Genomic DNA, 15,329 nt, shown 5'->3' on the forward strand with positions numbered 1-15,329 from the left:
TTATTAGTAAGTCACAGGCAGATCGCAGGCGCCTGTGAATTTTTGTTCATTGCGCACCTGTCCGTGACTTTCACTAAAAATAATGGCCCTCGGGTAAGCTGCACCGGCCGCTGCAGAAGTCCCGGAAAGTCACAGAATCCATGACTTCCCTGACTTCCATGACAGACCCACAGCCTTACTTGTAAGTTAAGAGAATACTGAAGGTTACGTAAAGGTTTGAAGTTGGGATGAAAGAATCTCTCACTCTTACTTTGAGCACAAAGTTGTCTTCAGCCTGCAGTTTGAGGTCTAACACAGCCTGTTTCACAAACGATTCAAAACTCAGGTCTCGCTTTCTGGGGACATCCAAAGCAGGAAAAAGATCCCCGATCAGTCCCATAAACACTGGCATGTCGTCTGTCACAATCTTAGGGATGTTGAAGTCACGAAGAGAGCGCATAAGAACCTGGTCTTCAGGACGGTCGGGGTCCCCTCTCTTAAGGGAGCCAGCAACAACCAGCACTGACTTAATTGCACGCAGGCCCCAGTCGTAGTGATCCTAAACAGAGCAGAGTGAAAGGAGTCATTTACACTTAGCTGGCTTGCCAGAATACAAAACAAGGAGGCAGACAGTTCCAAATGGCCATGCGACCCAACCGCAGAAATTCATCTGAATCTTCTTCCATCTGTACAGTCCTTGCTACAGAATGCAGTACCAGTCTGGCTGCTAGGACTTCCAACCCCATCTTCCTTAGGTGGGATTCAGCTAACATAGGATTCAGTAGGTACAGCAGCACTGGGAGGAGCTGAGGAGATCAGATCCTACCCCTCCAGTGCTCCCCTGGACCCCAGCTCCAGGGGCACTAGGCCCCATGCAACTTTATCCTTCCCCCAGTCATGTGAGCCCAGAGAAGGAAGAAACACTAGGGTGGAGCCAACCCATGGGCAGAGACTCAGCCAGCAAGAGCCAACACAGAAGCAGTAACAGCAGCAGGCATCTTGCGACACTGATGATGTCATCAGGCTGCTGGTTAGAGTTTTAACTCGGAACACTCATCCCTCTCTGCTGATTGGCTTCTGGCCCACCCTCTTTATCCCCCTCCCAAAGTCTCTCCATCCTCACTCCAGCTGACCTCCAGTCTTCCATCCCTCCGTCCCCCCTCCTGAGACTGACCAATTAATTTCATATACATTCCAAGGAGGCCATCATATGGCCATGAAGTCCTGTCGCTATAAACCTGCGCTGGATTTGAACCTGTCAAAAGATGAGAGGCTCCTTCTTCCATTACTAAATCTGAGACACCCATTATGATTATGATTCAGCATGTTTATTATGGTAGGAGAAGCTGCTGGCTGTGGGGCAACCAAGAACAGGGCCCTTTGTGCTAGCACTGTACAAACACAGAGTAGCAGACAGACCCATATTTTCCCCCAGTTTACACAACATGCCAATTCCAGTATCCCTATGCACATTTCCCCTTAATCAGCAGTGCCTGCATGCAGGGAATTTTGTGGATCTGCACTTACATGTCTGTCAAGTTGGTCACAGAGCTTAGGGTAGTGTTACTGGTCATTAGCAGATTGACATATTTAATTATGCTTTATAGCTCATGAAACAGACTTACCTGTTTGGACAGGAGCTCTTTGCATAATTGGTAAAGGGTAATGAATTTCCTGGCTAACAACCGAGCCTCAATGAACCCCTCAGCCACCAACATGATTTCACAGATCAGCTCAAAGTCTGGCACAACCATTGCACATGGCCTAAAAGCAAGGATGGGGAAAATGATTACAGAGCTACATTTCCGCTTCAACCAAGGAACAGACACAACTTTGCTGGCAAAAGTTTCAGCACTGTGACTGAGAGGGATAGCTGAGGCTGGGGTTGGTTTCGATTCTGAGGAGGCATGTAAAACAAAAAGCCCACAAAGCTACAATTGTAGAATCAGAGAGATGTAGGTTGGAAGGGACTGAAAGGTCATCTAGCCCACACCCCAGGATTAAGTACGCCTAGACCATCCCCAACAGAGGTTTGTCCAACCTGCTCTTAAAAACCTCCCATGATGAGGATTCCCCAATAATGTCTCCTACACCAGTTACAAAACACAATTGCCTATCGCGGCTACAGAATGAATCTTCGAGACAAGCAGCAGCTCTGTGCACTCACCCTATCTCAGGCACTAACTGATGTCAACACAGGCAACATGTGTGATGTGGAGGGAAGGGAGAGAAACACTGACTCCACCTCGGAAGTCTAAGCGCCATTCAGATTAAGGCTTTTCCTTTCACTAATGCAAAGGCTGGGATGGGTCGCTCCCAACACAATGCCAGTGCCCAAGCTCGGGGACAAAGGAGGACAAGCTGGCTCAGGTCTCTTCACATGCTGACAGGATGGGAGGGTGGGGGAGAGAGAGCCTGAGGCACAGAGAAAGTCAAAGACAGAGGGGCTCATGCTGCTGGCACGTGGGTCTCTCTGGCACCCACTGCTCATTGCAGGACATGGCTGGAAATCCCTAATTGATACAGTCACCCTCATTCAGAATCCCAGCCCTCTTTGAGCCCAGGGCTGTAGCTCCTGGTATTCCCCCTCCCATCCTACAATACTCTGGAGGCAGCTCTGTCAAACACCTTGGCATGTTTGCAAGGAAACATAAGGGCCTACAAAGCAGGCAATAGTGTTCTACAAAGGGGATGGCCTAGGAGCAGGGTGATGCTGACAGCAGATGTGACTGTCAGATAGTGAGGGTGTTTTGCCAATACCTGCAATGAAAGGTGCTTACCGAGCTCCGGACACACAGGTATGTCTTCTACACCTGTAGTTGGCCTGAGTCAGCTAACTCGGGCTCATAAAATTGTGGTGTAGATGTTTGGGCTCTAATCCAACGCCAAACGGCTACACTGAGGTCAAACAGCCCCTTAGTCTGATCCGCGCGAGCCCAAGTCAGCTGATATGGGCCAAACGCGGGTGTTTAATTGCAGTGCAGACATACCCTAAGGGACAGATTTCAAAGGTATTCGGGGACCTGAAGTTGCAGATAAGGACCTACCTGCATCTTTAAAAGTGCTTAAATATCCTTAAAAAACTGACCCTAAGTCTCCTCTGCGTCTAGAAGAGGCACGGCATGGGCCATGCTGAGGCAAGCCTCCCAGGACTTCCTGCCCCCAGGGTGGAAGGGGTCATCACAAGGGTTGACGGGCAGCTCTGTCAGCAGGGCCTGTGCCACACTAGGCCACTCTGCTGAGACAGGCATTGGGCTAATTAGAGTTGGGCAAGATATTCTGGACAAACAGTAAGTTCACAAAAAAAAGCATTTGGGGGCATGAATGGGGAGCTGAATTTGGGGAACAGTTTTGGCTGAAAAACAAATAAAAAATAAAATTGGAAATGTCAAACAGTTCAATTTGACATTTACACCATGAACCATTTCTACATTTTGTTTTCAATCGGTATTTTGTTTAGAAAATGTCACTTTGAATAAACAATAGAAACATTTTGTTTGACCTAAGAAAATGTTTCCAGTTTTTTGTTTCAGAAAAAAAAAATTTACTTGCTTAGAAAAACTGATTTTTTTCCCCCATCTTTTCAGGACATCCACCAAATGATCAATTATTTGCTCAGCTCTATGACCAAAGAATACGAACTGATGGTGGGGTTTGTAATGTGTCACACTAGGAACTGGACTGGGAATGCCAATCCATTTAGCAGAGGCCACTGAATAACCATGAGGTGGCAACAACCTTTGGCCACCACCAGCCTGGGCCAGATTTGAACTTGTGATGAAAGGATTCCATCACCATGCCCCTGAGCCAGCCAGCTGCCAAAAGCTGCTTTTAACAGCTCAGAGACTTGTGCCTGTTTCTCTTCCCTGAATGTTCATAAACCAAGACTTTTTGTCCAAGATCTGAGCTACCTATTAATAAAAGTGAATGGAAAGGCAGCTGTGTTCTGAGTCCCCTGACGACACTGACAAAAGTAAAGGAACTAGTTTATTAAACAGGGCACAAAAGCTGATCTGCACCTTACCTGAAAAGAGCTTTCAAGTTCTCAGGTAGTTCAGTTCGTCCAGCATAGCCAGGGTTCATTGTAATGAAAATGCCAACAGAAGGAATCAAATTAATGTCTTCTCCAAGGAAATTGAAACGTTGCTTTTTGTCCCTTATGGCATCCTGTATACTTTTCACCTGAGAACCGGAGTCACTGTTTTAGTTTGAGCAGTCAGCTATAAAGAACAGACCACAGTATCGTATCTGTGCTGACTTATTTCTGCTGGGTCCCCCTGAGAAGTCTGTGGTTTATAGTTGTTCTTTTACTAACAACTTTGTACACAGTTTGGTGGGGGAGGGAGGGAAACCTATATGACATTGGAATGCAAACTCAAATATGGACAAAAAGTCCCAGTTATCATAGCTTCATAGACTCCGAAGCCTGAAGGGAGTACTGTGATCATCTAGTCTGACCTCCTGCGTAACCACAGGCTGGAGAACTGCCCCAAAGTAAAATTGTCAGTAACAGAGCATCCACCACGGCCCTTGGTAAATTGATCCAATGGTTAATTACTCTCACCGTTAAAAATGTACTGTATGTCTTCTTTCCCATTTGAATTTGTCTAGCTTCAACTTTCAGACATTGGCTTGTTCTATACTGAAGAACTCATTACCAGATATTTGTTCCCCATTTAGGTACTTACAGACTGTGATCAAGTCACCCCTTAACCTTCTCTTTGTTAAGCTAGATAGACTGAGCTCTTTCACTCTGTCACTATAAGGCAGGTTTTCCAATCCTTTAATCATTCTTGTGGCTCTTCTCTGAATCCTCTGCAATTTATTAACATCCTTCTTGAACTGTGGGCACCAGAATTGGACACAGGATTCCAGCAGTGATTAATACATCAATCAATGTATAATGTACAAATGTACCTATTCTATGGTCCAGGGCCGGCTCCAGGCACCAGCTCAGCAAGCAGGTGCTTGAGGCAGCTAAGGGGAAGGGGTGGCACATCGGGCTCTTCGGCGGTGGGTCCCTTGGTCCCTCTCGGAGGGAAGGATCTGCCGCCGAATTGCCGCCGAAGAAGAAAGTGGCGTGGTGGAGCTGCCGCTGAAGTGCCGCCGATTGCGATCGCAGGGTTGTTTTTTTTCACCGCTTGGGACGGCAAAACCCTGGAGCCGGCCCTGACTAGACCAAAGGCTCCCAAACTGTGGTTCACAGAGGCCTGGTGCAATCCCAAATATCAGGGGAGGTGGCTGTGAGACAATCAATGTATTAAAAACAAGCTCTGTGCTATGGTAAAGTTTGAGAACCCCTGCCCTAGGCAGATATAGTCCAAAAATACTTTCCAATAGGACAAGTTGCGCTGACATTTAACATACCCTTCCCTTCATTTTCTTGTGCTCCAATGCAAAGAAATGAAACACAGAAGCAGTGTTACATATTCTCCCTGGAATTTTCATAAAGATACAACCATTTAATGTAAAAACTGGTGCTACTGTCTGATACTGTAATGTTATTTATTTCTTTACTGCTTCCAATTTTTAGAATACAATTTCAGGAGCCCATCTAGTGCTCTGGCCGCCTATCCCATAAATGAGAAATCACCACACAAACAAAAACACTGCCCTTAAGTCTCTCTCTCAGCCCACACTAAACCTTCACAGCCTGACTCCAGAGGGGGTGGAATCTGGGCTTTGCACCATGCCCGGAAGGCTCACTACTCCAGGCTCTGGCACACCAAGGCATGGGAGAGAGTTCCAAACCCATGGCTCCTTCCAGAGAATACCCTGACAGCCACTCCTTCTCATTTATACTCAGGGAGCTTGGGCACTGCTGCTGATATCCACTATGGTGGTATGTCATAGAGAGGTGATCTCTCGTAACAAATGCACATTACAGAATTTGGGTCCAATGTGCTGTACAGTATCCAGGGCCTTGCCTACACAGACCTCCTTCTCTCTCCACCTTTATGCTCCATAGCAGGAAGACTGCTACCAGGTAAAGATAAGGATAAGAATGGCCCTACTGGATTAGACCAATGGTCCATCTAGCCCAGTACCCTGCCTTCCAACAGTGGCCAGTGCCAGATGCTTCCAAAGGACTGAACAAAACAATTTATCAAGTGATCCATCCCCTGTTGCCCAGTCCGAGCTTCTGGCAGGTGGAGGTTCTGGGACACCCAGAACATGGGGTTGCGTCCCTGACCATCTTGGCTAAGAGCCATTGATAGACCTATCCTCCAGGAAAGTATCTACCTGTAATTCTTTTTTGAACCCAGTTATACTTTTAGGATGATACAGCTCTATCTAAGATCCCACTATTTTAGGATAGCGTCTGTATTTTCACTTCCCACCTTGCTCTCCTGGTAGGCAGGACCATTTGAAGGCTGCTAAAACTACAGGAGAGACACAAATCATCTGATGGATGAATTCAATTGACACACAGCAGGAATCTAAGTAATCTGCAGACAACCCAAAAGCTCCACAAGTTTCTTCTCAGAGCTAATGGAGATAATCTGATGGCACTTCTGACCCACTAATCTAGGAACCATCATCTTTCAGGACAGCTATGGAACTCTCCCAAAGTAGCCATTTGTCCCAGTCACACAGCTGGACACACTCTTGACTTAAACTTTGCCTGTGACACTGTTTATCAACCTCCAACCATTACAGCAGAGAACTGATACACAGAATAACTTAAAAGTGGTTCATAAAAACTTGAGCCATCACTATACAGGAAGGAGGACTCTCCAACAACCGCAACCACAGAACCCCTTGTCAGAACCACTGCAGAGATTACAGCAGCTCACCAGCTCAGCTTAGCCCACCCAGAGCGCTGGTATCTGACCGCAGCCCTGAACCCATGGATGGTCTGAAGAGATGATAATTCAGTTATCACCACACTTCACACCAGGATGAAGTACCCATCCACCCTCATTTTCTAACACTGGGCCAGACACAGCGGCAGAGGCTGGAAAAGCCTGAGGGTTGTCCCTGGCACCATCTGTAATTCACAATTCTCAAGGCAGTGTCACCAGCCTGACAGAAGTACTACAACCCCTCCCCTGCAACCTGCTATCCGATGCCCCCTATCCAGTACTGCTCACAGGTGCCTGGGGTGCAACTAGAATTTTCCTAAGAAGGGGGGGCCAGGTTACCTGCCAGGTGGCATGGGCATGGAAGAGATGGAGGAGGAAGCATGAGGAGATGGCAGCTCACTGGTTCTGGGAAGCAGGAAGCCAGGTGAGAGAGACCAGCTGGGATTTCTCCCCTCCACTCCTCTTCCACCAGAGAGACCAGGACCAACTGGGACCTCCCCTCCTACCGGGCAGTGTTTATGGCCAAGTGGGAGAACCTGGGGGCCCTGTGGCCCCCTCATTGCACCCCTGCAAGATGCTGTAGGGAAGTTTTATTGTTCCCAAGCAAACTGGCATCTATCTTGCTGAGCACTTGAGTGAGATCACTTACGTAATAGTTGGTGAGACACTGTATCAAATACTATATAACAAATATAGCTATGTGCCACCTACTCCGTTCCTTCTATTAACTTTTTGTTTCTCTTTTTTTCTCATTTTATTGATCACATCTCTATACTTCTCATTTATCAAGTTCACCGCAGATTTGAATCTTCTAACGCTAACTAATGTTTTATGTAACATTATTTTCAGTGACGGAAAGGATCTCCACATTTTTTCACTAGTGGAATCAGAACACCACTGAGCTGTCTTAAATTGTAACTGATTGCCTTTCTTCTGCAAGAAACCATACTGACATTAGCAGTATGAATAAGACAACCCATGACATATAGCTATGGCTGCTCCTAATGGCAGCTAGCAAACATAGTGACAGAACAGCACTAGTGTCGCTTATTCAGCTGCAGCATTCTAACTCCTGGAGAAAGAACCATTGGAAGCTGAGTCATCTCTGGGTTCCTTTGGTCAAGCTTCCCTTTTTATTTGTACATCCTCAAGGATCCCCTTGACTGTGGACTTTAAACTGTAATGTGACAGAACACAAGTTACGAAAGAATGATCCATAAACTCATCTAAGCAGTCAGGTGGTTCTTTGGGGATGTCAGGTGATCTAATGCTTATGACATGCTAATATTATCGAGACTGTCCCAATATTATGGCCTTTGTTTTATAGACACAACTATACCGCCACCCCCTGAAAATTTGTGTCACGATTTTTCACACTTGCTTACAAAATGTAATGTGATATAAGAGGTCAAAGATGATGTAAGAGAAACCCAGCCAATTAGAGTGAACTTGTCCATTTAGCCCATGGGTTCTCAGCTTGGGGGTCAGGAACAAATGTCAAGGGGTTGTGACAGCATTGCCCTTCCATAGAGCCAAATCACGGCTAGACCCCCAGCTACACTGGAGGAGGGTCTCAGGGGGTTCTTGTACTTGGTGTGGAAAAGCAGACCCCAGTATGAAGAGACTGAGTACCAGTGACATAAAGAAATGGGCACTTATAGCTCAGCCACTTTGGCCTCACCAAACTTTTCGGGCGCTGCTTGCAGGTTTCACAGCCCCCGTGTTTTGTTCTGAGTTTGGAGTCATATGCTCTTGACACTCAAAGCACAACTCAGATGAATCTGCCAGGTTTCAGTGGGTCCCTGGGGGAACCAGCAAGGAAATTCACTGGTTTGGGGCACACCTTTGAGTGACACCCCTTTCCTGCCTGAGGTACCAAGGGTGAATGTGAAAAGAATGTTCAGCAAAGATTTGTGTGGACCTGGGCTAGTTTTGCTGAGGGGCCAAAAATGTTTGTTTCACCCAAAACTAGCACAGCTCTAACCTCCTTATTGGTTACTATTTCCTGATTCACTTTTATCTTATTATGACATTGAAGCATGTAATGCAAGCCTTAGTATGCAACTTCTGGAATGAAAATTCAAACTTTCAGGCTAGGGAGCATGAGAAAAGGACCAGAAACATGTTGGAAGGAAGAAAAGCAAGAGGCTAAGCAGGGAAGAAGATTTAATAGCTCTTTCCCATCTCTGCTTTCCATGGTTCTGTGCTATCAATGTATCCTCAATATATACATGCATAAAGGCTGTAGCTCTCCCTGGGAGATGCAATGGAATGACTCCCACTGACTTCAGTGGGCTTTGAATCAGCCTCAGAATCCCTCTTCCCCACATAAAAACCTATTTCCATCTCGTCTCCATATGGAAAGGGACAGATTTCCTGGCCATGATAAGCATGTAGGTTACAGTAAAGTCAGTTCTCAGCACTAAAATTAAGCTTTGTAATTGTTGCACAAGGGGTTAATAATACAAATTCTCATCATCCTAGTAGAGTAATTTTGCATATAGATCTGTGAAAAGTTGTCATAAGAAATTCCCTCAAAATGATCAAGCATTGGTCTGCTCGGTTCCACTTTTTTGTCTGATGGAGAAAAATAAGGTGCCTACAATGGTGGGTGCATGAAGGGTCTGGGCTATTCTAGCTACGAGGTACCAATTTCATATGCACCATCATGCAAAGCATGTATCTGGGGTAACCCAGACATGCAAACTGGGGGAAAAAAATCTGTAATTTGGAAGAACTGGCTGAGCAAAGGCATCATATGGCTCTCCCAACTGGTCAAGGATGAGGGCTGTATCTCTTTTGAGGATATGACCTGCCACCCTCAGCAGAGTGCAAGTACTTTGTGGGAAGAGGAGTTATCACAGCCCGTGAAAGAACCCCAATGGCAGAGCATGTTACAGCATGTTAACAATGCTTCTTTGGTTCTCGGGCTACACCTGATATAGCAAAAGAGTCTATCCAAAATGTACTGGACCCACAGGGGTTGTGCAAAAAGTGCCCTGGTCATCTGATGTTTGTTGGTGCTGTATAAAGAAAAAGGAACCCTGATGCATATGCTCTGGGACTGTCCAACAATCAGGCAGCTGTGGGAAGTGGTGGACACAAGTGCACTTAACTTCAGCAATCAAACTTCAGCTGAAAATTACATCTGAGTTTAACTCCACCACAAAGACTTTGGTGCTTGATGGCTGCAGTGATCACCAAGCGCTTGACTGTGAGTACTCTTCACTTACCTGTACAGCCACCACTGAAAGGACCTCCACTGAGATTCTATTAAATTCATCAAAACAGCCCCAGGCACCCGTCTGGGAAAGGCCTTTGTAAATATTTCCACAAGACTGCAACAAAAGAAGTACAAGAGTAAAATTACCAATGCCATTAGTTTCAGAGAAAAATGGATAATCCATTTTCCACCCTATTTATTTATAACAATCTCCGGTATACTGTGGGCGTTCAGAAAAGTGCACCAAAACAGCAGGCACAATAAATTATAATCTTTATAGCTCTCCATAGTTTGCTACATGATTTGTTAATTGCACATTTTCAATATACATGTACAAGAATCCCTTTTAAAGGTCACTGGTATTGAATTACTGATGCCCTGCTTCCTGGGAGGCCCACAAACTGAATAAAAGATGATTTAAGGATGTCAGAGTCACTCTACTGCACCAGATGAACAGGGATAAAAATACATTTGAACAGCTTAGCTTGGTGCAGTGATTGGAGGTGCAGGAGGTTTCACTGGACCCTCTCAAGGTCAATGACCAGATCCCCACACTAGAGACAGCAGTCAGTGTTCACAAACAGCACTGAGATAGGGCATGAGCTCTCAGGCCTTAGCTGAAGGAAACCAGAACAGAACGAGAGAAGCAATCTCAGCAAAGACGGGAGCAATGTTGTTCCTGGTGAGGAGGAAGGATCACTCAGTGACTGGGATGCTAAGTTGGGACCTAGGGGATGCGGGTTCAATTCTCTGCCTGACCACAGACTTTGACCTTGGGCAACTAACTTAGTGCCAGATTTCCACAGGTAGTTTGGTGCAGATAGGTGCCAAGCTGGATTTTCAAAAATGCCTGATCAGGTGCCTAACTCACTTAGATGGCTCTGTACATCCCACTAGGCACCTTGGAAATCTGGCCCTTAGCCTTTTTGGGTATTGTCTACCCCACACACTAAGGTGTGAGACCTGGGCCCAGCAATTGTAAGCCCAGGTTTACAGTGTAATATGGATGCTCAAGTGCAGACTTGGAAACACTGAGTCCAGAAGCTGGGGTCCCACAGACCCAGGTTTACAATGCAATGTAGACAGACCCTGTCTGACTCAGTTCCCATCAATTCAATGGGGATAACCACCCTGCCTCACAGGGGCATGAAGAAAAATGGAAATGGTGCCATATCAGCACCCATAGAGCTAGGGTTAAGGACCAACTGCTACCTGGCTATGAACTCAGAGAATGAAATAAACCTGATAAGGAGAATGCGTTGGGGGAATCAGTTTTATGTAGGTTTCTTAAGGAAAGTCGTGCTGTTCAGGTGGGCACCTAATACTGGCCAACTTAAGATGGAGGGCTATGCTGATATAAGGCCTGGGAGGTGACTGAACATATTGGCTCAGGTGACACATGCTATTTACTGAGTAGGAGGGAGGCTTAGATTGGCGGTGACACAAGCTGGTGGATGTCATTTTCAGATGTGTTCTCTGGAGTGATGGACCATTATGCAGCAGCTGACAAGGGCATCATATAGCATGCTCCAAAAGGCACACTGGGTTAGCCTGTGTCCTCAGTGCAAAGTGGGCACGTTATCAGACCAAAGTAAGCATGTCTTGAGCTTTAGCTTACACTCCAGCCAGGCCAGAGAGCTTGGCTGTAAACCAGCAGCAGCAGCACGCTTGGGTGAGGGGGTCTTGTGTGTGGAAGGGAACGGCACTAGAAGAAACACAGGCCAAGCCCAAATTAATGTGCTACAATGAAGACAAGTCCTAAGAGTCAGATCCTGCTCTGGTTTTACATCATTTACACTGATTACTGTGACAATGGGGCTACAAAGGGTGGAAGCCAGTGCAGAGTTTGGCCCTAAGAGGATATTTTAGCTGGTAGTTGAGGTATAGCAACACTCACCAATGCTAGTTGCATTGCTCTGAAAATAACTGTCCCTTTGGGTGGGGCAGATCTAAACCTAGGGTCAGGGCCATGCACCACGCCCAAACTGTTCAGAGTGAAATCTAGTTGAGTTTCAGACAAGGTCTCTCTCTTACAGTCCAGTTTATCCTTCTCCTTGACGCTACAGTGAAGTCATAATGCTGAATTTATGACATCACAGGCATTTCCAAGGAAATGGATATCATAAATCCATGATTTTTACTTTTCTGTGGGATGAATAATAACAAAAACAACACTTTGTGAGCAGGATGGGAAGCTGGACTGCAATGGAGGAAGATCTACAGACAGAAAGAGAGGTTACAGACCTTCCAGTTACTTGAGTTCTTCAAGGTATTTTGTCCCTATGCGTGCTCCACCATAGGATGTGCGCACTCTCAACTGGTATCTGGAAAGTAGTGTCCACAGGCCTGCACCTAGCAGAACTGAGCCTCATGCTCTGAGTGAGGGCCGATAGGGAGGCACGAGCCTGTTACCACTCAGTTCCTTCTCAACAGTGGTGCCTAGCTCCACAGCAGAAGGGAAGGAGGGCGGGCAGGAGGTGGAACACCTATCGAGACAAAACACCTCGAAAAACTTGAGTTACTATAAGGTAAGTAACCTCCTTCTTCTTTGAGTATCTGTCCCTATGGATGCTCCACCATGGAAGCCACTCATTGGGTGCTGAGAGATAAGTCCAAGACAGTTTGAAGGACGGCATCACTAAAGGTGGCATCATCTTTGGAAGCAGGTAAGATGGTGTCATGTTTGGCAAAGGCATGGACAGAGGATGAAGTAGCAGTCCTGCAGAATTCTGCTATGGGAGCATCTTTCAATGGAGCCATAGATGTGGACTGAGCTCCAGCAGAACACACTATTACTCTGTGAAGGAGTTGTGCCACAGAATTATCACAGCTAGTCATGAGGCAACCCAAAACCCATTTAGACAGTCTGTGTGTGGAAATCAGTTGGTCTTTCATCCTGTCTGCAACTGATACAAATACTCTAGGAGAAGCCCCAAATGGTTTAATCCTGTTCAGATAGAAAGCAGGGCCCTCCTAACATCCAGTGCATGCAGGCTTGATTCTTCTCTGGGGCATGAGGCTTTAGGTAGAAAACTGGTAGGTGAATCTCCTGGTTAATGTTATGTTCTGAGGAAACCTTTGGGAGGAAGTACAGGTGAGGAACCAGAAAAACCTTCTCTTTGTAAAAGGTAGTGTACGGTGGGTCTGCGAAGGATGCTCTCAGCTCCCCCATTCACCTTGCTGAGATGATGGTAATTAGAGAATATCTGTACTCCTTGGGGAATCAGGATCCATTCATCTGCATCTACTCCTAGACTTTCAAGGGGAGCTGGCTGAGAACATTTTGTGTAGTAGTCCTCTCCAAATGATGAAAACTCCCCAGAGTCTGTGCCATAAGATACAGTATATTGCCCATCAGTAGCTTGAGGAGTATACACAGGAGGAGCTTCATGTGGTAGAGAGAGAGCTTTTGGAGATGAAGGACTCATAGCTGGAGGTTGCCCTTTGCTTGTAGTTGCAACGTTTTCATTTGCTGCAGGAGGCCCAGATGGTGGAATCAGAGAATTAGGTGCAGGGAGCCTTGCTGGCTTTTCATTAGTGGGAATCATTGGGTATAACTTGGGCACCTCTAGGGGCACATTCATTGTGATGGCATTAGTTTGCATAGCAGGAGTATTTTGTTCTAGAATATTCAGTTGAGTTCTAACATTTTGTAAAGTCTCTTGCATCTTTCGCTGCATTTGTCTGGCAGAGTCCCATTGGTATCCTGTACATTCAGGACCTTGTGATGGAATGTTAACTCCTCTAAGCAAGTGGTCAAGTCCTTGCTTGTAGTAGTTCCTTGCTTCTTCCTTTTGACCCAATTCATCAGTATTCAGTCCTTTACTGACAAACATAAAGGCTTTCTTGATCTCTTCTTTAATAGCTTTAACGTTTGCATCTTCTAGAATAGCAGGATCCTGTTCTTGTTCCATTTATTTTTCCAAATGACAGTCTTTCAGTCTCTGTTGTACTTTTGGGTTAATTACTTTTATTTTCAGTTTTACAGCCTATTCATCAGTCATCTAGCATTCTTCAGAGTATCCTGGCTTTGGATAACTTGGCTTTCTGCAGTCCTGTGGGGACACTTAGGAGAAGAGTCTGGCAAAGTCAGGAACTGGAGCCGCCCGCAGGCAACCTGCTCCCTCTGCACCACTGTCTCAGTGATCCCTGCTGCCCTACAAACCACGTGACTGCCTGTCTCCTATTCAACTTATTCATAAATGATCTGGAGAAAGTGGTAAACAGTGAGGTGGCAAACTTTGCAGACAATACTAAACTACTCAAGATAGTTAAGACCAAAGCAGACTGTGAAGAACTTCAAAAAGATCTCACAAAACTAAGTGATTGGGCAACAAAATGGCAAATTAAATTTAATGTGGATAAATGTAAAGTAATGCACATTGGAAAAAATAATCCCAACTATACATACAATATGATGGGGACTAATTTAGCTACAACTAATCAGGAAAGAGATCTTGGAGTCATCGTGGATAGTTCTCTGAAGACGTCCACACAGTGTGCAGCGGCAGTCAGAAAAGCAAACAGGATGTTGGGAATCATTAAAAAAGGGATAGAGAATAAGATGGAGAATATCTTATTGTCCTTATATAAATCCATGGTATGCCCACATCTTGAATATTGCTACAGATGTGGTCTCCTCATCTCAAAAAAGTTATACTGGCATTAGAAAAAGTTCAGAGAAGGGCGACTATAATGATTAGGGGTTTGGAACGGGTCCCATATGAGGAGAGATTAAAGAGACTAGCTAGGACTTTTCAGCTTGGAAAAGAGGAGGCTAAGGGGGGATATGATAGAGATATATAAAATCATGAGTGGTGTGGAGAAAGTGAATAAGGAAAAGTTATTTACTTGTTCCCATAACATAAGAACTAGGGGCCACCAAATGAAATTAATGGGCAGCAGGTTTAAAACAAATAAAAGGAAGTTCTTCACACAGCGCACAGTCAACCTGTGGAACTCCTTGTCTGAGGAGGCTTTGAAGGCTAGGACTATAACAGGGTTTAAAAGAGAACTAGATAAATTCATAGAGGTTAAGTCCATTAATGACTATTAGCCAGGATGGGTAAGGAATGGTGTCCCTAGCCTCTGTTTGTCAGAGAGTGGAGATGGATAGCAGGAGAGAGATCACTTGATCATTACCTGTTAGGTTCACTCCCTCTGGGGCACCTGACATTGATCACTGTCGGCAGACAGGATAGTAGGCTGGATGGACCTTTGGTCTGACTCAATATGGCCATTCTTATGAGAAATTTTGAGGAAGAGTTGGAGGGCGGCGCAGGTTACCATTGGTTCAAATGTGGGGGAGGGGTTCCTTAGGG

The 15,329-nt window shown here is 45.6% G+C and overlaps 1 protein-coding gene across 1 annotated transcript in view; it reads right to left on the bottom strand.

The window, feature by feature from the left end:
• Positions 1 to 15,329, bottom strand: part of DNAH9 (dynein axonemal heavy chain 9) — a 404,651-nt gene that overhangs the window by 291,283 nt on the left and 98,039 nt on the right. The window contains exons 28-31 of the mRNA XM_054048023.1: positions 10,019 to 10,123; positions 4,004 to 4,161; positions 1,605 to 1,743; positions 251 to 538 (exon numbers count right to left, since the gene is read on the bottom strand). Of these exons, the coding sequence (XP_053903998.1) occupies positions 251 to 538; positions 1,605 to 1,743; positions 4,004 to 4,161; positions 10,019 to 10,123 (690 nt within the window). The remainder of the gene's footprint in view (positions 1 to 250; positions 539 to 1,604; positions 1,744 to 4,003; positions 4,162 to 10,018; positions 10,124 to 15,329) is intronic.

Source organism: Malaclemys terrapin, chromosome 13 (genome assembly GCF_027887155.1).
Source record: "Malaclemys terrapin pileata isolate rMalTer1 chromosome 13, rMalTer1.hap1, whole genome shotgun sequence".
Classification (NCBI taxonomy): domain Eukaryota; kingdom Metazoa; phylum Chordata; order Testudines; family Emydidae; genus Malaclemys; species Malaclemys terrapin.